This window comes from Mastigoproctus giganteus, chromosome 14, assembly GCF_048544385.1.
Source record: "Mastigoproctus giganteus isolate SK-2022 chromosome 14, ASM4854438v1, whole genome shotgun sequence".
Taxonomy (NCBI): Eukaryota; Metazoa; Arthropoda; class Arachnida; order Uropygi; family Thelyphonidae; genus Mastigoproctus; species Mastigoproctus giganteus.
The window spans coordinates 9065884-9090029 of record NC_143588.1 but is presented as its reverse complement, the minus strand read 5'-3'; the positions used below and the strand labels follow the sequence as shown (position 1 = coordinate 9090029).

The 24146-nt window shown below is 38.9% G+C and overlaps 1 protein-coding gene across 1 annotated transcript in view; it reads right to left on the bottom strand.

Moving 5' to 3' along the window:
• LOC150074972 (rab-like protein 2A) overlaps positions 1–24146 on the bottom strand; it is a 209424-nt gene that overhangs the window by 61874 nt on the left and 123404 nt on the right. Inside the window, exon 5 of the mRNA XM_090388715.1 lies at positions 17009–17120. Within this exon, the coding sequence (XP_090244841.1) occupies positions 17009–17120 (112 nt within the window). The remainder of the gene's footprint in view (positions 1–17008; positions 17121–24146) is intronic.

Here is a 24146-nt window from a genome sequence, read left to right as displayed (position 1 = left end):
AGCAGAAGGAAAAACACCTTTGGAATAAGAAAGTGAAAAAAGGTGGAAAAAGTGAAAAAAAGAATAGGAGTAAGTTCAGGAACACAGGTTTTGAGAACAAGTAGAGAAATACCACCAGGACCTGGAGCTTTCTTAGCATCAAGATTCATCAAAATCCTTCTGATATCCTTTTGACGGAAGACCACAGGAGGCATTGAATGGAGCCTGTTGGGAATGGTGGGAGGTGTTTTACCAAGATCATTAATACATGAGTTGGAAGAAAAAATAGGATGCTAGCAGGTCAGCTTTATCCTTGGCTGAAGTGACAACAGAACCATCTGGTTTGGACAGAGGTGGGAGCAGAGATGGGCAAGGTTTGCGGCCAATAGCTTTGGCAAGAGACCAGAATGCTCGGCTACCATTAGGGCAAGAAGCAAATTTTCTACTCTTAGCCTGTTCAAACTCTAGTTTGGACTGATTAATAACTGCTTTACAACTGTTGTGAGCTTTGGTGTAGGCAAAAAATGAAACTGAAGAATTAGAAACAAGCCAATTACGATATGCAACATTCTTCTCTTCTTCTTCTTCTTCTTTGGTCCTTAGCTGGCAGCTGGGGGAGGCGGTTGGCCACGCAACCAGTATGCTGCTGTAGGTGCCGCAGGGTTTCGGACTTGCTCTGTGATGTTCTTCCATACCTTACGATCCATGGCTTCAGTCCTGGCCTGGTTAAGGTCGAGACGTCGGCTCTTCAAGTCATCTTCCACTTGCTTGGCCCACGTTTTCCTAGGCGCGGTCCGTTGGATGCTCCATTGGGTGGGTCGTTGTCTCCAAAGGAGTGTGGATGGTATTCTGTTCGTGCCCATTCTACATACGTGGCCAAACCATCTGAGCCTTCGCTTCTGGATTTGGTCGGCAATGGTTGGTTGCTGTTGGCATCTGGCGCGGATGGTATCATTAGTGATGCGGTCGCGAAGAGAGATGCCCAAGATCTGCCGCAGGCATCGCATTTGGAATACCTCAAGTTTGTTCAAATCTAACTTGAGACAAATCCATGTTTCCGATCCGTAAAGAAGAATGGGCAGGATCAAAGTCCGGAAGAGTCGGATTTTAGTCTTTGTGGAAATGTTGGTCCTCTTCCACAGACACCATTTGAGCGAGGCGAACGCAGTGGCCGCCTGTCCAATTCTGCTGTGGATTTCCATGGTGGATGCAACTTTCTTCTCCTGGACCAGCGACCCAAGGTATTTAAAGTCCTGCACTTGCTCGATCTGGACGCCTTCGAGATAGATGGTGGCTTGCGACCCATCTGTTGTCAGGGCCTTTGTCTTACCAGCATTGATCTTCAAACCGTATGGCCGGGCAATGCGGGCAATGTCGTAGAGGATGTCCGTGGCTTCAGCGTCGTTACCGGCAAGGATAGCACTATCATCAGCAAACATCAGGTCAGTCACATAGTGATCCTTGTCATATTGTATGCCCTGTCTGTTTCTGAATGCTTGCCTCATAATGGCGTCGACCACGATGTTGAAAAGCAACGGGGAGGCTACATCCCCTTGGCGGACTCCAGTTTGGATGGTAAATTCCTCAGATAAATCATTCTGGATGCGCACCTGGCTGGTTAAACCGTTGTATGCAGTTTGGAGGAGTGTGATGACTTTTCGAGGTACATGTTCAACTTCTAGTAGTTTCCATAAGGCAGGCCGGTGGACACAGTCGAAAGCAGACTTAAAGTCAATGAAAACAATGACGGTTCGCTGTCCACACCGGATCCTCTCCTCCATCAGCTGACGAATGGCAAAGATTTGATCACAGCATCCTCGCCCGGGTCTAAATCCTGCCTGTTCTTCTCGACTGGTTTGCTCGCGATGTTTTTGCGATTCTTCTCTTGGACAGCCTTAGCACATTTATTGGAAAACCAAGGTTTAGATAAAGGACGAGATTTTAAAGTGGAGTGTGGAATAAAGGATTCCATTCCTGCAAGAATAATTTCACTTACACGATCTGAGTAAACGTTGACATCAGAAGTTTTGAAACAGTAATCCGACCAAGAAAAAGAAGAAGAAAAGAAGTCTCGCAGGTCATCCCATTTTGCATTCTTGTAATGCCAAACAACACGAGGTTGGGAATAGCCATGAGATAAAGGTTCCATTGGAGAAGAGACAATCACCAAGTTGTGATCTGAAGTGCCTAGAGGACCTCTCACTTCAACCATGTACTTAGAAGGGTTGTTTGTGAGAAAATGATCAAGCGTTATTGGCTGTATGATTAGGATTGTCCGGCATTCTCGTAGATAAATGAACAATCTGTGCTAGGTCATTAGTAATTGCAAAAGCCTAAGCATCTCGACCTGCTGGGTCGGTGTGACTAGAAAACGGAAGCCAGCTGGAGTTGTGAACATTAAAATGAACAAGGAAAATTACCTCACTGTTAGGAAAGTTGGACTGGAGAAAGTCAAGTTGCAAAGAAATCAGAGGAAGTCAAAGAGCTCCAAGTGATTAGTGGAGTTGGGAGAACGGTAGAGACAACAGATGAATTTGACACAATGAGGTAGAGAGATTTTAAGCCAGAGAAGATCAAAGAGAGGAGATTCCAAATTGCCAAGTCTCTGACAGGGAATATCAGAATGGACATATGCACAAGTACCACCTTTGAGGCGAAAGGAATCATACAGTGAATAATTTGGGCATCTGAGATGAGCAGTAGTTGAATCAACCGATAATTGAGAATCTGTCAGAAAAAGTACATGGGGTTTGGCAGACTGCAAGTGGAAATGGACATCGTTGATATTAGAATTGAGACCACGTATATTTGTGAAATGAATTAGGAAGTCCTTGGGAGGTTTAGATCTTTTCACAGATAAGCTTACTCTGTTAGTTTGACAATTCATGGTGTATTCAATAGTAAGAAAAAGTGGGTGGGACATGCTGTATGAAGTAATGAAATTTTTGGATATGGCATACATGTGATAAGAATATACCCAGATCCTTGACATAACGTGGCCTCGACAATGCTCCCCGCATACACACTACTCGGACTCCCTCCAGTCACCATCTGGCAGAGTGAAGGTAGCAATATTATACACTAGCTGATCAGGAAGCCTCCTAGAGAGTTACCAATAGGTTCAGTCCGGTGTACTAACTAGCGGCCGGCCTACGAACACCGTTTTAGAGCTGTACCCTCGAAATGTAAGGAATATTGGATCTCGCCACGATGTTCATCATAACCTCAAAAGTCATCAATCATACTGCATGATGGAAGAGATAGGGAGGGGTTGACCGGAACTTAGCTCTCAAGACTAAATATGGGTTCCACCACTTCAAGCCTCCAATAAGCAAAGTGGTGGTATTTCACCGGTTGATGAGAGTCATCTACCACCTAGTACTGCCTGGTAACGTAGAGGGGCGGCGTTCCTCCATGTGGTGTGGGCGCCACACCTCGACCCCTGCTTACGTTGGTTCACACCTGGGTGGTCACCCACCATGTACTTGTGCATGGAGGTTATACCCAGGATTACTAACAGTCCCACCATCGTGAAGGTGCAAGCAGAGGATTTGGCTGTCACAGACCGTCCGGACTTCGCCGAAGTTGGGTCCACTTGACTTGAGTGTCGCCCTAATATCAGTTCCATCAGCGTTTTAGACTCCCAGGTAGCAAGTACAGCTTGTCTGGCCTATCTGAGAGAATGTCTGTAACATCCTCAAGAACCAGGTTACAAGGTTGTTGCATGTCACCAACACTTTTCAAAATTTATATCGACATCTGCCTAAGATCCTGGTCAAAAAAATGTAATAAAATCGGATTGCCGATTAATAAGAACACCTATATTCACAATTTACTTTTTGCAGATGATCAGGTAGTGATAGCACAAGACTTAGAAGATGCAAAGTATGCATGTCGTCAATTGTTTGAGGAATATAAACAATTGGGTCTAAAAATCAATTTTAGCAAGACTGAAATGTTATCTTCAGGAGGATATTGCACGTTCTAAATATTGTAGGTTTTAAAATCAAACAAGTCAATAAATTCAAATATTTTGGATCAATCTTATAAAGTGAGGGATCATCCTAAGCAGAGATCAATAAGAGAATTACAGATGGCAGAAAGGCTATCGGCATGTTATTTCTGTGGAGCAAAAATATCCTAAATAAAACAAAGAAACTTATATTTCAAACAATTGTACAAAGTCTTCTTTTGTATGGAGCGAAAACCTGGACATTGAATAGGCGAGCGGAAAACAAATTGCTCTCCACAGAAATGGATTTTTGGAGACGCTCAGCAGGAACTTCTAGAAGAGACAGAAAACGGAATGAAGACATAAGGGAAAAAATGGAAGTGAAAAAGACTATTATTGACACCATCAAAGAAAAGCATCTAACATGGTATGGACATGTAAAATAGATATCCAAAGGCTATCCTGGAATGGTTACCTCCTGGAAGAAGGAGAAGAGGAAGACCTAGGAGGACATGGATGGATGGAGTATGAGAGTGCATGACAGCCCGAGACTTAACCGACCAAGACACCTTGAACCGCACTTTATGGCGGGAAAAAATTCCTAACAAGAAATAACTTGTAGGCTGAGGAAACCCATTGTAAATGGAAACACTCCTCTTGAAGAAGAAGAAGTAAATATCCCTACAGTCCTTTTAGTTACATACCAATTTCCCTTTCCAGTTGCCTCAGTGAAATCCTTGAGAAAATGATCCACAGACGACTCGTTTGGATAATTGAAGACAAAAATCTAATGAGTAATAGTGAACATGGCTTTCGCCAAAACAGGTCTACCTTAGATCTCACGATCAAGGCCGAATCCGCAATGCCTTTGTGAGAAATGAACACCTTGTTATGGTCTCCATTGACAAAGAGAAGGCATTTGATACTACCTGGCTTCACGGTATTCTTAGAGACCTGCATGCCCTTGGTCTACAAGGCAACCTGTCTATATTCATTAAGAACTTTTTATTGAGTAGTTCTTATCAAGTACAATATTTTAACTCCCTTTCTATAACATTCTTGCAGGAAGGAGTTCTGCAAGGGTCAGTACTGAGTGCAATCCTTTTTGCACTTAGAATTGACTCCATTACAAAAGAACTTCCAAATACTGTTGAGGCATACCTTTATGCTGACGCTTTCTCTCTTTCTTGCCATTCTCAGAACATGAGATCTATTGAACATCAATTCCATATATAACAAAATAAAATACAAAAGTGGGCAGTGCTCAATGGCTATCGTCTTTCACAACAGAAAGCTGTCGCTATACACTTTTGTAATCAACGCAAATTTTTTTTTTTTTTTATGGAAACCCCAAACACGAAAGGTATCAAAACCTATAGTACTTAGTACCGTGCATGGGTTGAAAGAGAAGTATGGGGGGAATACCGGAGACTTTGCTCTAGAGACTAAACATGGGTTTCACCACTTCAAGCCTCCAATAAGCAAAGTGGTGGTATTGCACCGGTCGATGAGAGTCATCTACCACCTAAAAAATTACACACAAATCCCGCACTTCACATGTCAGACTTTACCATTCCGATTGCCAACAACAACATCAGATTCTTGGGATTAACCCTTGACAAGAAATTAAACTTCCTTGAACATATTAAATTTGTACATAATACCTGTCTCAAAAAGCTCAACATACTAAGAGCTTTATCTGCTCTGTCTTGGGGAGCAGATCATACCTCACTGCTTCAACTATATAGAGCGGCGCCTCCATAGCCAGGTGGGAAGGAGCAGCAGTGCGTAGCACACGCTTCTTGATTCGACCGGGGTTCGAGCCTGTCACCACCAAATACGGAGGATGCGGAAAGGTCAGGGAATGACCACCGCATATCCTGGAGCAATATGGCCTTAGTTGCTAATGCTCCTAAAAACCAAAAAAATAACAAATCACTGCTTCAACTATATTGAGCATTGATTAGATCCCGTTTGGATTATGGTGCTCTAGTCTATGATTCTGCCTGAAAGAGTGTACTATGCTGGCTGGATCCTATACAACACAGTGCATTACGGACTTCAGGACATCTCCAAATCACAGTCTATATATCGAAGCTCACGAATCCCCTTTGCACCTCCGCAGAAAGATGTTACTACTGAAGTATGCAGCCAAAATAAAAAGTTACTGTTTGCATCCTATTCGCCCATACCTCTTCAATCCTCAACTACCTAATCTCTACAGAAATAAACCTAATAAAATAAGGCCAGCAAGCCTAATGCTTTTTGAAATATCACAGAATTGGAAAGTTCCTCTTCACAATAGTCAACAGGTAATGAATTCCGATCAACCCTTCCCAATCTCTTCCATCATGCAGTATGACTGATGACTTTTGAGGTTATGATGAACATCATGGCAAGATCCAATCTTCCTTACATTTCGAGGGTACAGCTCTAAAACTGTTCGCAGGCTGGCCGCTAGTTAGTACACCAGACCGAACCTATTGGTAACTTTTTAGGAGGCTTCTGGAGCAGCTAGTGTATAATATTGCTACTTCTACTCTACCAGATAATGACTGGAGGGAGTCCGAGTAGTGTGTATGCAGGGGGGGAACATTGTTAAGGCCACATTATGTGAAGGATCTGGGTATATTCTTACCACGTGTATGCCATATCCAAAAATTTCATTACTTCATATATCATGTCCCCCCAATGTCAAACTAATAGAGCAAGCTTATCTGCAAAAAGATCTAAACTTCCCAAACACTTCCTAGATCATTTCACAAATATATACGTGGTCTCGATTCTAATCTCAATGCTTCCACTTGCAGTCTACCAAACCCCATGTACTTTTTCTGACAGAATCTCAGTTATCGGTTGATTCAACTACTGCTCATCTCAGTTGCCCAAATTATTCGCTGTACGATTCCTTTCTCCTCAAAGGTGGTACTTGTACATACGTCCATTCCGATGTTCCCTGTCAGAGACTTGGTAGTTTGGAATCTCCTCTTTTTGATCTTCTCTGGCTTAAAATCTCTCTACCAAATTGTCTCTACCGTTCTCCCAACTTCATTAATCACTTGGCGGTCTTTGACCTCCTCTCTTTGCAACTTGACTTTCTCCAATCCAACTTTCCTAACAGTGAGGTAATTTTCCTTAGTGATTTTAATGTTCACAACTCCAGCTGGCTTCCATTTTCTAGTCACACAGACCCAACTGCTGATGCTGAGGCTTTTGCAATTACTAATGACCTTGCACAGATTGTTCATTTACCTATAAGGATACTGGACAATCCTAACCATACAGCCAACTCCGTTGATCTTTTTCTCACAAACAACCCTTCTAAGTACACGGTCGAAGTGAGTGGTTCTTTAGGCACCTCAGATCACAACTTGGTTATTGTCTCTTCTCCAATGGAACCTTTATCTCATGCCTATTCCCAACCTCGTATTGTCTGGCATTACAAAAATGCAAAATGGGATGACCTGCGAGATTTCTTTTCTTCTTTTCTTTGGTCGAATTACTGTTTCAAAACTTCTGATGTCAACGTTTGCTCAGATTGTGTCAGTGAAATTATTCTTGTAGGAACGGAATCCTTTATTCCACACTCCACTTTAAAATCTCTTCCTTTATCTAAACCTTAGTTTTCTAATAAATGCACTAAGGCTGTTCAAGAGAAGAAAGTTGCATATCGTAATTGGCTTGTTTCGAATTCTTCAGTTTCATTTTCTGCCTACACCAAAGCTCGCAACAATTGTAAAGCAGTTATTAATCAGTCCAAACTATATTTTGAACAAGATAAGAGTAGAAAACTTGCTTCTTGCCCTAATGGTAGCCGAGCATTCTGGTCTCTTGCCAAAGCTATTGGCCGCAACTTTTGCCCATCTCTGCTCCCATCTCTGTTAAAACTAGATGGTTCGTTTGTCACTTTAGCCAAGGATAAAGCTGACCTGCTAACATCCCGTTTTTCTTCCAACTCATGTATTAATGATCTTGGTAAAACACCTCCCACCATTCCCAACAGGCTCCATTCAATGCCTCCTTTGGTCTTCCATCAAAAGGATGTCAGAAGGATTTTGATGAATCTTGATGCTAAAAAAGCTCCAGGTCCTGATGGTATTTCTCCACTTCTTCTCAAAATCTGTGCTCCTTTCCCTTCTCAAAATCTGTGCTCCCCACTCTTTTCTAAGGTTTTGCCGCCTTTTTTTTTTCACTTTCTTATTCAAAAGGTGTTTTTCCTTCTGCTTGGAAATTTGCTCATATCCAACCAGTTCCCAAAAAGGGTGACAAATCCCTCCCATCCAATTATCGTCTAATTGCAATTACTTCTACTCTTTCTTAAAGTAATGGAGAAATCAATTAACCACCAACTCTTAAACTACCTAGAAACTTTCTCCATCTGATCAACGATCGTCAGTATGGATTCCGTCGGTGTCGATCCAGTGGTGATATTCTGGCTTATGTTACTCATTTATGGACAAATTCAATGGAAAAGTTTGGTGAAACACAAGCAGTTGTGTTTCACCAAAGCTCCTGACATCTCAAAGGCTTTCAATTATGTTTGGCATAAAGGTCTTCTAAACAAGCTTCCATCTTATGGTTTGCCAACTGTTTTTTGTAATTGGTTATCCAATTTTCTCTCTGATCGCTCACTGAGGGTGATGGTAGATGGTTCTCTACCTTCTAACTTTTCCACTAATGCTGGTGTCCCCCAAGGTTCAGTTCTTTCCCCCACTCTTTTCCTCTTGTATATTAATGACCTTCTTCCATTGACTGGAAATCCTATCCATAGTTTTGCAGATGGTAGCACATTGCATTCTACTTTCCATTTTGAGAAAGATTCAACTTCTCGAATTCTTCAACTTCTTAAATATCCGCTACAATATCCAATTCCTTAAATGCCGATCTCCAGGTAATTCTCCAATGGCGCAAAGACAACTTCGTTGATTTCAATCCTTCTAAAACTCAGTCTTGTCTTATATCTTGCAAAAAGGATTCTTCTGCTCCTATGCTTATCTTTGGTGACACTCCGATTTCTAGGCAAAATGATATATCTCTTTTGGGGATTACCCTGACTTCTAATCTCTCTTGGCACAGGCACATTTCAAATATTGCTTCCTCTGCATCTAAAAAACTTGGTTTTCTCTTTCATTCCCCGCATTACTTTTCTTCCAAACAGCTGTTCACTCTGTACAAATCGCAAATCCGCCCTACCTATATTGTTCCCACATCTGGGACGGTGCCCCCAAAATCTCTCTCAGGCTTCTAGATTCCATTCAGAAGAGGGCAGTTAGATTAACTAATGACTCCTCTCTAACAGAGTTTCCACTCGCTGTCTCATAGACGTACTGTTTCTGCTGCATGCCTTTTCTACAGATACTTCCATGAGCACTGTTCTTCTGAATTGGCTTCTATAATTCCCACTCTCTCTCTTTCAAAACAGTCCAAACACTTACCCCCAACATCCATTTACTGTCCAACTTCAAACTCACAGAACCAACTTTTCATCTTCCTCGTTTATTCATTCATTTGCCATTTTCTGGAACAACCTTCCTTCGTACGTATTTCCTGAAAATTACAGTCTACAGAAGTTCAAGTCTAATGTCTTGTTTTTTTTTGTTTGTTATTTGGTTTTTAGGAGCATTAGCAACTAAGGCCATATTGCTCCGGGATATGCGGTGGTCATTCCCTGACCTTTCCGCATCCTCCGTATTTGGTGGTGACGGGCTCGAATCCCGGTCTAATCAAGAAGCGTGTGCTACGCACTGCTGCTCCTTCCCACCTGGCTACAGAGACGCCAAGTCTAATGTCAACAAATATCTTCTTTCATCTTCTCAACCTCCAACCCAAGCATGGTACTAAGTACTATAGGTTCTAATACCTCTCGTGTTTGTGTTTTCATAAAAAAAAAACTTTCATCCACCTTGGACTTCCCCTACTCAACCGAACTTTGATACTTATTTTCTTCAATGGGGTAAAAATCTTCTACCAACTCTCAATCTGAAACAACTCCATGCAAGTCATATTCAGAGCTATGTTGAATTCCTGCCAATATATACCAATGAGTCCAAATCTCAATCAGCTGTTGGAGCAGCAGCAGCAGTGTTTCCCTCTGCTATTATTTCAGCTTCCCTTCCACCTGAATATAGCAACTTTTCTGCAGAACTACATGGAATAAAATTAGCCCTTGAAAATTTGAATCTTTACCCATCTTCAAAATATTTAATTTACACAGACTCCCTCAGCTCAATTACAGCAATGCAAAATCCCTCCTACACGAATCACCCTGCTTTAAACCAAAACAGGGTGATCTGGTTTAAAACAGGTGAAAAGGAAGTTGCTCTTGATAATTGAACAATGTCAACAATTAGTGAACTTTTGTTGGATTCCAGCACATTCAGGGATAAAGGGGAATGAATTGGCAGATATATCGGCAAAAAATCCCTCCACATTAGATTTGACCTCTGACCATGATATCATCATAAAAGCAGCATGCCATGAACAGTGGAAAGAGCAATGGCACAACCAGACTAATAACAAACTTTTCCAGTTGAAACAGGAACCAAAATTTTGACACTTAAGCATCCAAACAACTAGAAGAGAAGAAGGTACTTGCATGGGCAAGAATAGGACATACTCATCTGACCCACCTCCATATACTCACAGGAGATGATCCTCCTCAGTGTCCACACTGCTGAGTACATCTAACAGTCAAGCATATTCTTATTGACTGTCCTCAATATCACCAGGAAAGAACATCAGTCCTGCTTTCTTTGGCTGAACTGCAAAAACCAATATCATGAGAGCATATTATTGGTGACCAGGCAAACATTAATGAACCTTCTGTTTTCTGAAAAAAATTGGAATATATCATTGATTCTGAATAGTTTCTAAGATGAAATTCAAATGCCTTCAATTCTTAATTATTTCCTAACACATCTCTATGGACAAGCGCACTATAGCCAGTGTAACTTATGCGCCATTAAGGTTGGTCACTCGCACACTAGCCTTGCTAGTGTGCGAGTGACCAACCCACAAATTCCAGTCAATATCTGGGAAATTAAAATTCTCCCATTATAAGACTCGCTGATTTACTGGCCCACTACATTTCTCTGTATAGTTGTGTATTATATTCATCAGAGTCGTTAAGCCTAGAACACACTCCTACTCTCAATTTTGCTTTCCCAGTGCTTATGTCACACCACACTGACTCGACACTGCACTCTCCAGCCATGTTGACAGGCTGTACTTCGTTGGATTTTGTGTGTTTCTTAACCAATAGTATAACCCCCTCCTCCCTTCCTATCCTGTCTATCCTTCCTTCCTGTACACATTGTACTCCCCAAATTCCAGTTCTGCATTCCTTATATCTGTGTGACACCACGTTTCTGTTATCCCAACAATACCTGCCTTTGAAGTTTTGACCAACACCTCAAATTCATCAAATTTATTTACCAAACTTCTAGCATTGGTGTACACACAAGTATACATGCACCTGTTTCTATTCTTAGCTACCCTAACACAGCCCGTATACTTACTTGTTCCACAATGACTCCCAGCAGTCTCTGGAATCCCCTGCACCTTGTTTTCCAAGCTGCTGCTCATTTCAATAGAAGCAGTGCAAGAATCACTTTCACCTCTGCCAGCAGCTATTGTTAATCTGTTAGTCCATGTATCCTCCCAAAGCTAGCAGTTTTCCAACCCACCTAACTCTGCCTCGATAGCATCAGCAAATATTCTTGCACCCTTTCTATTTAAGCGTATCCCATCCCTGTAGAAGCAGTCTCTCCTGTTAACAAGCAGCACAGACCAGGCTGAGAAAAATTCTACCCCTTGAGCCTTGCACAATCTTTCCAGGGCCAAATTGATCGACAAGGCTGTCATCATATGCTCCCTCTATCATGTCTGGGCAGAATTGCAGACACTTTCAAATTCAACCCTAACTCACGGCTTTTTCATGTGGTTTCATAATAAAGGAACATTTTTCTTTGAAGAGTGTACACCTCATGGCCCCGTAAAGTGTACGGTAACTAGTACATGGTACTGCACCCTTCTAAGAGATCACATTATTCCTGCTCTGCAAGAAATTATTAGTAGCTCATGGTGTCTTGTCAATGATATACAGGAAGTTTTCTAGCAGGGATAAGGAGGTGATTATTCCCTTGTATAAGGCAATGGTTAGGCCACATCTTGAGTACTGTATACAGGTCTGGAGGCCTCATTTCAAGAAGGATGTAGAACTGCTGGAACGGGTACAGAGAAGGGCAACAAGATTAGTGAATGGAACAAAGGGTTGCTCTTACGAAGAAAGGCTTAAGTTTTGCAAATTACAGAGTCTGGAGACTAGGCACCGGCGAGGTGATCTGATAGAGGTGTATAAGGCTTTGAATGGTTTGAGCATGCTCAATGCCAATGGGATTCTTCATCTTGCTCAGAATAATCACCTCAGAGGGCATAAATTCAAATTGAGGAAGGACGGATGTCAAATAGATGTGCGGAAATTTGCCTTTGGCCAGCGGGTGGTTGGTTGGTGGAACCGACTTCCATCACTTGTTGTTGAAGTTGATAGCCTGAACAAATTTAAAGCTCAACTGGACAGGTATTTCGAACGAACAGAGGGGTGAAATGAAAGTGAGGTTTTTTTTTTTTTTTTTTTGGCTGATGCTGAATAAGCTTGCTTTCTTGCATCATATGCCTCTACTAATGCTAATGCTAAATTGATCGACAAGGCTGTCATCATATGCTCCCTCTATCATGTCTGGGCAGAATTGCAGACACTTTCAAATTCAACCCTAACTCACGGCTTTTTTATCATGTGGTTTCATAATAAAGGAACATTTTTCTTTGAAGAGTGTAACACCTCATGGCCCCGTAAAGTGTACGGTAACTAGTACATGGTACTGCACCCTTCTAAGAGATCACATTATTCCTGCTCTGCAAGAAATTATTAGTATTAGTAATGACCACATGGTGCAAGGAAGCCTATGGCTTATGCTGCACCAGCCTAAATATAATAATAACAAAAAAAAATAACAAAAAATGCATAAAATAAAATAAAAAGAATAAAAACAAATTAATAATAATAAGCAGAAAATTTTTAAAAATAATAATAATAAAAATTAATAAGTGAAAAGGAAAGGGATAACCTATGCATTTCCCTCCTCCCTTAGGTAATTATCCAGCTGACCTTTGAAATTCCCCAGACTGTCAGCCTCTACCACCCATGTACAGTGGCGGATTACCCATTAAGGCAATGAGGCACGTGCCTAGGGCCCCAGGCTTTGGCGGGCCCAAAGCCGACATTTTCTATAGTGTTCTAAAATAGATTGTTTTCAGTAAACATCATAAAAATCTTGATTAATTTAAGCAAAAATTTAGGCAAAAAATTCAAAAGTGCAAAATTTCATTTATTTGCCACCTAACTTTTATATACTGTTTTCTATTATTTTTTGGGGCGGCCTCGAATATAATTTGCCTAGGGGCCCCAATTATCCTTAATCAGCCACTGCCCATGTGCGTAACTTATTCCACTAATTTATAACTTGCTGGCTAAAATAAAACTTCCTGCAATCCAGTTTAAATAACTCCCCCATAACTTGAAATTATGGCTCCTAGTTCTAGAATCATTTATAACCGTGAAAATTTCATCCTTATTCATTTTGCTTATGCCTCTCAGAGCCTTAAACACCTCAATCAAATCTTCTCTAAGGTGCCTAAGTTTCCAACCCACATATTCAAAGTCTTTCCTCATATGGATGCCCTTTTGCCGATCTCACCAGGCGAGTTACCCGTCTTTGGATCCTTTCAAGAATGTCTTTATTTAGGTGGGTCTCCATACTTGATCACAGGCAATGCTTCGAGACTAGTATTCATGCAAGATGGTGCACCTCCCCGCATTGGTCAACAAGTGAAGGAACTACTCTGTTCAACATTCAGAAATGATTGCATCATTTCTAGAGACTTTCTGCAGTTCTGGCCAGCCCTATTACCAGATCTCAATCCCAGTGATTTCTGGCTATGGAGACACCTGAAAGACAGTTTAACGTGGTGGCATACAGACACTTGTCAATTTGAAAGCAAGCATTGAGCAGCATGTAGCAAACATGATGGTGAGACTGTTAGTAATCCTGATTATAGCCCCTATGCGCAAGCACACTGCAGATGACCACCCAGGTGTGAACCAATGTAAGCAAGGGTCGAGGTGTGGTGTCCACACACATGGAGGAATGCCACCCCTCTGTGTTACCAAGCAGTACTAGGTGGTAGATGACTCTCATCAACGGGTGCAATACCACCACTTTGCTTATTGGAGGCTTGAAATGGTGGAATCCTTGTTTAGTCTCCAGAGCTAACTTCCGGTCAACCCTTCCCCATCTCTTCCATCATGCAGTATGACTGATAAGAATTTTCAGGTTATGATGGACATCATGGCGAGATCCAATCTTCCTTATATTTCGAGGGGACAGCTCTAAAACGGTGTTCACAGGCCGGCCGCTAGTTAGTACACCGGACCGAACCTACTGGTAACTCTCTAGGAGGCTTCCGGATCAGCTAGTGTATAATCTTGCTACCTCTACTCTGCCAGATAGTGATTGGAGGGAGTCTGAGTAGTGTGTATGCTGGGGACATTGTCGAGGCCACGTTATGTCAGGGATATGGGTATATTCTTACCATGTGTACGCCATATCCAAAAATTTCATTACTTGATGCAGCATGTCCCCCCCCCCACTTTTTCTTACTACTGAATACACCATGAAATGTCAAACTAATAAAGTAAGCTTATCTGCAAAAAGATCTAAACCTCCCACACTTTCTTGTTGATTTCAAATATATATGGTCTCAGTTCTAATCTCAATGGTGTCCACTTGCAGTCTGCCAAACCCCATGTACCTTTTTCTGACAATCTCAGTTATCTGTTGATTTAACTACTGCTCATCTCAATTGCCCAAATTTTTCGCTGTATGATTCCTTTCGCCTCAAAGGTGGTAACTTGTGCATATGTCCGTTCCGATATTCCCTGTCAGAGATTTGGTAATTTGGAATCCCTTCTTTTCAAACTTCTCTGGCTTAAAATGTCTCTACCTCAGTCTGTCACATTCATCTGTTGTCTCTACTGTTCTCCCAACTCCACTAATCACTTGGAGCTCTTCGCCTTCCTCTCTTTGTAACTTGACTTTCTCCAGCTTTCCTAACAGCGAGGTAATTTTCCTTGGTGATTTTAATGTTCACAACTGCAGCTCGCTTCCATTTTCTAGTCGCACCGACCCAGCTGATCGAGATGCCGAGGCTTTTGCAATTACTAATGATCTTGCACAGATTGTTCATTTACCTACCAGAATACCGGACAACACAGCCAACACCCTTGATCTTTTTCTCACAAACAACCCTTCTAAGTACACAGTTGAAGTTGTAGTCCTTTAGGCACTTCAGATCACAACTTTGTGATTGTCTCTTCTCCAATGGAACCTTTATCTTGTGGCCTTTCCCAACCTCGTGTTGTTTGGCATTACAGGAATGAAAAATGGGATGACCTGCTAGATTTCTTTTCTTCTTTTCCTTGGTCAGATTACTGTTTCAAAACTTCAGATGTCAACATTTGCTCAAATTGTGTAAGTGAAATTATTCTTGTAGGAATGGAATCCTTTATCAGATAATCAGATAATCCTTTTATCTGAAGGATTTTATCTCGTCCTTCAGATAAAGGATGAGATTTAATCTCATCCTTTATCTAAATCTTGGTTTTCCAATAAATGTACTAAGGCTCTTCAAGAGAAGAATGTTGTATATCATAATTGGCTTGTTTCCAATTCGTCAGTTTTATTTTCTGCCTACACCAAAGCTCGCAACAATTATAAAGCAGTTATTAATCAGTCCAAACTAGATTTTGAACAGGCTAAGAGTAGAAAATTTGCTTCTTGTCCTAATGGTAGCCGAGCATTCTGGTCTCTTGGCAAAGCTATTGGCCGCAACTTTTGCCCATCTCTGCTCCCACCTCTGTCAAAATCAGATGGTTCTAGTGTCACTTCAGTCATGGATAAAGCTGACCCCATTTTTCTTCCAACTCATGTATTAGTCATCTTGGTAAAACACCTCCCACCATAACCAACACGCTCCATTCAATGCTTTTTGTGGTCTTCGGTCAAAAGGATGTTAGAAGGATTTTGACAAAACTTGATGCTCAGAAAGTTCCGGGTCCTGATGGTTTTGGTCACACCAAAATACCTCAATGACAAGGTCACTTTGTCATTTCAGGGGAGGGGGGGTACTCAGATCCATCAATTTAATGTGAAATATGAGGAGAGCTAAACAATAATTGGCACAATTCAGGCTATAACTGTAGGTACTGGCATAATAAAATAAATACATTTTCTGTTTATACTAAGGACAACCACATAGGATCAGAAGAGTTCCCATAAAATATAGAGAATACAAGAAATTTACTGCATTTATTTTAGTCATACATACAAGGAACCACAGTCACTCAACAGCATGTAATTCAAATGTCAGCTTATTCTGTGCAAGTGAGACTCACGTTTTAAACCACTTTTAGGTTTTAGTGAAATAAACATTTGGTTTGTGTCAAATGTGAAAATCACCACTGTTCAACATGGATACAAAGCAAAAATAAAATGATTTATACTTCGGTGCTAAACTATGAATGACTGAAGAAGTGGAGTACACCAAAACAGAAATTGCAAAGCAATTTAATATTCCTCTACTAATGTTATCAACAGGATTAAACAGTTGTAAGTAAAAAGACATTTAATTCTTGTTGTATAAAACCTTTGTTATTTGAATTAACAATTACATTTAAAATTTCCACTTATGTAGTTCTTGTAAATTCTTTCAGAATTAAGCTGTTTTTCTTTTATTTTTATAAATATATTAATTTTAAGTAAAAATGTGTGTAAAATGGCAAACAAAGTTTAATTGGAGTAAACTATGAAACAAAATTAGAAAACTGATTTTAACATGTTCATTTCGAAAACCTCATTATTACAAAGTGAAAGAAATTAGGTCCCTTGAAGTTTGTATTAAAAAGGTTTTCCTGAATTTACAATATCAAGTTTGTGGTAGTAGTAAAATATGATTACTTACCATCAATTTTATTGGCTGCACAAATACATGGAATTTCTGGCCTATACTCCCTTAATTCTTTATACCAGTTATTCAAGTTTTTATAGGTAATTTTTCTTGTTACATCAAATACCTAATATGTAAATATACATTATATATATATATATATATATATATATATATATATATATATATATATATTTATTTATTTATTTATTTATTATATTGACATTTCTAAGTGTGGGTAGTTTCCACCCATATTCCATGTCTGGCTATACAGCTAGTGGGAGGTGAAGTTAGTTAAGTACTTAGGACAGCAAATAGACGCTCCTGCCTCATATTGAATTAATAGCTCAGAGTGTTGAAAAGATTTAAGGGGAAGGATAACAAATAGAATATGACTGTAGAAAATACAGTTGGTGCTCAGGGAATCCGGGTTTGCAAGTTCCCGTCTGTATTAGTAACAGACGGGAACTTGCAAACCCTGGATTAGGTAAGTATTCGCAATTTGGAAAGAGTTATCTTTGTCTCTTTGTGTATCCAAAAATTTTTATGTCTATTCTTAATTTTGAAATGACCAACTATTACCAATAATAAGAGCTCAATTTTTTGCAATTTTAAAATATTAACCATCAATTTTAATTTTACGTTCTGAACAGTATTTACCATAATAGGCTTATTAGCATTAAGAACTCAATTTTTTAGAATTTTTTTAAAATATTAACCATCAATTTTATGTTCTGAATAGTTCTTATTGAGTTCTTAATGCCTCACTAGCATTAAGAACTCAATTTTTATTAAAATCTAAAATTTAAAATATTCACTATAATACTGATTTGTTTTGATTAGTTTTATAATAATAGACTTACTAGCTTTAAGAACTCCATTTTTTTTTTATACAATTTACTATCAAACTAATGTTCTGAATAATTTTATATTCCTAGATTTACTAGCTTAAGAATTCAATTTTTTAAAAAAAATTATTTTTTTTATTTATTATTATTTTTTTAATTTTACAATATTAACCATCAAATTTGCTTTCTGAATAGTTTTTGACAATAGACTCCCTTAAGGATTCAATTTTTATATATGTTAAATTTAAAGTTTAAAATATTAACCATTGTACTTACTTTCTGAGTAGTTTTACAATTAAATGGGCTCACTAGCCTTAATAACTGAATTTTAAATTTAAAACTAACGATCCAACTTATGTTTAGAAAAGTTTTACATAAAAATTTAAAATTAGTAGGTAATAGGCAGATATATGCTAAACGGTATCTCTTCAGGATGCCACATTGTTTCACTATTACAGTACATGTACTGAAATAGTACATATATGCTGCCATTTACGTTTCAATAGTTTCTTGTCCATTTTTTTTTTTTTTTTAATTTTTAAATATTAGTGTTAGGGCCAAAAGTTTACAAACATGGATTAATTTTATGTACAGGAAACTGTGGCATCTACGTTAGGTTACCTATTCTTCAAAGTTGTTGACGGTAGCTGCCGTTAAATTTAAGACAAAGGCCAATTATCAAGTTATCTTCCTGCAAGGGCTTACCCATCCGCTCTGAGGCAGCACGAACCACAAAATGAGAATGATTGTTAGAGTTTGCAGTCAAGGGCAAAGGTGGCGACCTCTCATGGTCAAAGATCTATCAGTGTGGTAACGGCCCTCTACAATAATGTTTGCAAAATAGCAGAATCAAGCAAAAATAAAAAAAATAAAAAATTTTAAGATGAAACTAGTTACAAAAAAGTAATAAGCCGCACACACAGCTGCCCTTCTGGAGGGTGTTCTCTTTTTTACATGCTAGAGGGATTGTACAGTCCATGTAAGCAGAGATTAACTTTATTTACAAAAATATATACACCACATACAAAATGGTTCTGTCAAAGTTTGCTATTCTACCCATATTGTTCATTTTAATTATTTTAAGTATTTATCTATGAACCTGTATGGAATATTGTTCTTAACAAGCTTATCTTTAAGTTCCGAGTGCTTCCATTTTAAGTCTACTGTTATTGCAAATTCTGATTATTCTTATGGCCTGTGAGGTAATTATGTGTCTTTGAATTTTAATAGGTATGTTTGAACTCCAATGGACTAAGGTGTATTGTTTCGAAATTATATTCTTCTCTTTTATCGTAAATTCCTATTTCTATCTGGTTAACCGCCTTAATATTAATATTTAGGTCTAGAAATGTTACCTTAGTGTTATCTCTGTTTGTTTTTGTTAAGGTTAGATCATTAAGATAAATATCCTTTTTGACCTCTTCTAAATTGCTGTCAAAGGAAATCATGTCATCAACGTATCTGTATGTCTTAATTTTGTTATAATTCTTTTTGTTGTATTCCTTTTCGTAATGGTGTAGGAAAAGGTTCGCTGCCAGATCTGAAAATTTTGATCCCATTGGTACACCTATTACTTGTTTATACATGTATTTGCCATCGTGAATGTAATTATCGAATAGGCAGAACTCTGCATAAGCTGCCCATTGGTTGTCTTTTATTTTTAATTTTTCCTCATGTTCTCTATAGTATGTGTCAAGTACTATTTTCAGTTTGTCTAAAGGAATTGCTGAAAATAGATTAGAGAAATCATGTGTTTCTAATTTAGTTGTGTTTTGGTATTCTTTTATATACTGTATCAACTTCGGCGTTACTATTTATAATCCAAGTTTCTTCAATCAGACCTCAATCCAGCAGCCTCTCTGCAGCCCTCCATTGTGGGGCATGTTCTCATCGCCACTCATTCAGTAAGATTCCTAGGAGTAGTAATGGACGAAAACCTAATTTATAAGGAACAAATCCAGCAACTGCGGTCAAGAGCATTATGGGCTTTCTGAGGTATGAAACTTGATCTCTGTAGAGCGCACAAGGAAACAGAAAATTTCTCCTCTACTACTTTAGTTCTATCATTAGTTATGGTATTGAAGTTTGGTCGGCTGCTCCTATATGTCCAGTCTGAAGACGCTCTGGGGTCTGGAATTCTGGATCCTAAAGTGGGCTAACAGTTGGGCTCACCTACCCTATACAACATCAAAATCACAACTCTGCATAAATCTGAGATGCACCCCGGCCCAGCACCTGGCATATGTGAGGAAGCTCACAATGGCACTTAATTTGTTCTCCGCTGCACTTGACTTCATTAATATCTGGGAAATTGTAGGCTGGAAAATCCCTGGTAGAGCCCTCAGAAACTGTCCAGTGCTCTGTTCTAACCTGCAGATGCTCTCAACATTCAAGTGGCACTTCCCGAACAACAGCATCATCGGTGCGCTGAACTCCGCAAACATTGATTTGGATGTGTGGTCCAGAGATTCTATCTCCAGAGAAGAAAAGCGCAAATCCATAGTCAAGTGCATTCAGCATTCCTGCAGTTGTCAGCAGAACTAGTCATAACTCCCAGTGAAAGTTTCCAGACTGTCTCATTGTGTTGCAGCTTGTATATAATAACTATAAAATACATTTATTACAATATTAGCTGTGTATATTGCACTGTATTTGCTGTGTACCCACATAGTTTTGTATGTGCTGAATGTAATGTGTCCACTTAATTGTAAGATTCCTCTGGTTGCCTGTAGCGGGAATCATGTCCTACATTTCTATGAATAAAGAATTTTATTATTACTATGTTCATGTATATTTGTTTTAGTATTTTTTCGAACTTATTGGCTATGACACAATTGAAAACAATTAGAATAAGAATAATAGCTTACAAACCACTTGAATATAAATATATATATAGATAGAAATAGAGAGAGAGAATAAAATTCACATCAAAATTTTTTTTTTGTTCAGGTAAATACAAGGGGTAATCATTTAATTCGCAGACTGGTGCAAGATTTTATGTTTACCACACAAACTTTCCATAACTGCCACTAGAGGCGCTCTCCCTGATCACTACTGAGCAGGTTCTGCATGTGCATGCCAATACTCATCAAGCTAGTGTTGCGTGAAGAGCATTTTTTTTAGCCGCAGTCACTGACAATCGTTTTGAAGCAAGTATCTTGTCGGACATATAGATGCCAAGGTTCTGCCACATTCCTCTTATTCACCAGACTTAGCCCCATGTGATTTCTTCCTGTTTCCACAACTGAAGAAAGCTCTGAAAGGCAAATGTTTCACATCCGACACAACAATGCTCACAGACCCACAATGGAAGCAATTTGCAGTCTTTCGAAAAATGGCTTGCAAGAAGCATTTAATGTGTGGGTAAGGCGGTAGCGAAAGTGTGTAAAATTCAAGGGAGAGTATTTCAAGAAAGATAAATCCACGGAAGATTCAGATGATGACAATTAAGATAAGATCTTGCACCAGTCCGCAAATTAAATGATCATCCCTCGTAGGTACAGTATATCCTTTAAAATTAAAGAATATAAAATATTAATTAACATAAAGGAGTTATGCATATGTATCCACACAAACAAAAACAGGGTGTTACATACTTGCAAAGTACTTTCAGGATTGATTCAGGCCCTCAAAAAAATGAAGAAATTTCAAACAAACAGGTATTCGATTATGAATGGTTATGAAGCTATGGCCATTTGAATTTTAAAAAAATGGCTATGGAATTTAATGTTAAAAAAATTGTAAAAAATTAACAAACAATCATTCATACAAACACATGTATGATTAAACATTTTAATTCTAATAAGTAATTAAACAACGCTGCACTCCACAAAATATTAAAGGCAAAAATGGTTTTGAGTTTACTGAAACAAGCTGGAAACAATGGCAAGATCTTCAATTATGTTGAGCAGTTACTAATAGTCACCTCATAATCTTGAGTTTCTCAGAATCATTTTATTAAGTACAATAGCACTCAATCCACATTGCTCAATCCATGTTCTTAAATAAATAAATATCTTTTTTTTTATTTATGCATTGGTAGGTGTTGTTCCCTGTAGAACTTATCAATGTGTGAAGAGACAGTAAATAATTTTATATATATATAAATATATATTTATATAATTTGATTAATCCAATTTCGGCTTATTTAATACACAGATTCATATCATTACTTATCGCAGTCCAACGCAGCAGTATCAATTATATATTCGTTACTAGATGGCGCACACACACATCTATAGGCACAGCGTATCCCATGATGAATTGCACTTTTGTTTTCTTTATAACCCGAAAACAAGTGTTGGGGGGTATATGGTTAGTCCCTACCATTAGACCAGTTCTCGGAAATTTTGTAGCAATGGATCGCTTCACGGGACCAGAGCACACGTTTTGTATACGTATGTTTTACCAAAACAATAATTTGATCATTACCGTTAGACAGAGATTTCGTGATCACTACAATTTACATAATAGTGAAAGTCCAAGTGTAAATCTGATCAAATCATGGGTCAAGAGATTCAAACAAACCGGTTCAACAATAAATAAACAACAGCTGGGCCATCTAAGAACTTCAAGAAGTGATGAGAATGTGGATTGCGTAAAAGTTTCAATACACGAGAATCCGCACCAATCAGTTCGGAAGCATGCTGCAGAATTAAACTTGCCCCGAACATCTGTACACCGAATACTGAAGAAAGATTTGACACTGCACCCTAATAAAATCCAATTGATTCAAGATTTAAAAGAGTGTGACTTCATTGCAAGGGTAAATTATGCCAATGAAATGTTTGAAAGATTTACCAAATTTGGCAACATTCTGTTCTCTGATGAGGCTCATTTTCATTTGAATGGACATGTAAACAAATAATCTGTCATTGGAGTGAGAATAATCCAAGCCTGAAACACCAGAGAGAGACAGCACTGCATCATCCTAAAGTTACTGTTTCGGCTGCAATGTCAGCTTCTGGAATAATCAGCCCGTATTTCTTTGAGGACTCACGTGGCCATACTGTAGCGATTAATTCTGGATGCTATATTCGAATGCTGAGAGATTTTCTGACCCCACAAGTGCAAAAAATTTTCATGATACAATACCAGGACATGGTTCCAACAAGATGGGTGACGTCACACATCAAATGCAAAATTATCAATGGTTTGTGAACTGTTTCCATAAAAACTCATTTCACACAGAAGTGACATCAACTGGCCTCCAAGAAGTCCTGATTTATCCTCACAGGGATACCTCAAGAGCCGTGTTCACTCCAATAATCCAACAACAAGGGAACAATTAAAAGAAAATATCCACCACGAAACTGCAAGCATTCCGTTGGCAATGTGTCAGCACATCTTCGAAAATTTGAGGGTTAGGTTTGAAGAGTGTTGTCGTCGTGAGGGATGTCATCTGTCGATCTGATTTTTTGAAAATAATTTTCCATTACATATAGAATATCTTTCATAAATAAATTGTTTTTTTAAAATGCATATTTTAAAAATACACCCTGAATATCAAATTTAAGAATTATTTTTCTACAATGATAATACAGTAAACCCTCGCTATTCGCGGTATCTGTATTCGCGGTTTCGCGTATTCGCGATCGCAGATTTAATATAAAATGAAACCTAAAAAAATGTGAATTTTAAAGCGCCGTGAATATTACCCGCCATAAAAAAACATGGGCGTGGCTAAAATTATCTTTCCTGGTCAAAACAGCGCTCAGTGGGTAGGGGGAGAGGGGTGACAAAATCGCGAACGTGGATGTTTTTCGCTAATCCTTGTTCAGTATGTATTATGCGCTTGTAATGGAAGTTTTCGTCGATTGCTTTTAATTTATATGCTTATAAATTGAATAAATTTATCAATTTATAAATTGATATGCTTATAAATTGAATAAATTTATCAATTTATAAATTGATATGCTTACAAATGTGATAAATCTACCATTTTGCAGTGTAAAACAGACTTTTTCGAGGGTGTTAACGGACGAAAGTGACTTTATTGTGGACAAGTTCTTTCTAACCCGTACAAAAATATGGCTACGAATAACAAGAGAAACATAGTAAAAAAGGCCTACGTGCTCTGGATTCATTACGAAAACTTTTTATTTTTGTTGCTCAGAGCAAAACTATAAATACAACTAATGAGCTTTCAGCTGGGAGGCAGCCTTCTTCAGATTGAATACATGAATGGCAGTTGGAATAGAGATGTGCACTGCCAGGATGGTGCGTGAGGCGCGTGGTTAATTGTTTGATGCTTGTGGCTGTGACATATCGTGGTGACGTGGCCAGCGTTTGTCTATGGATAGAAT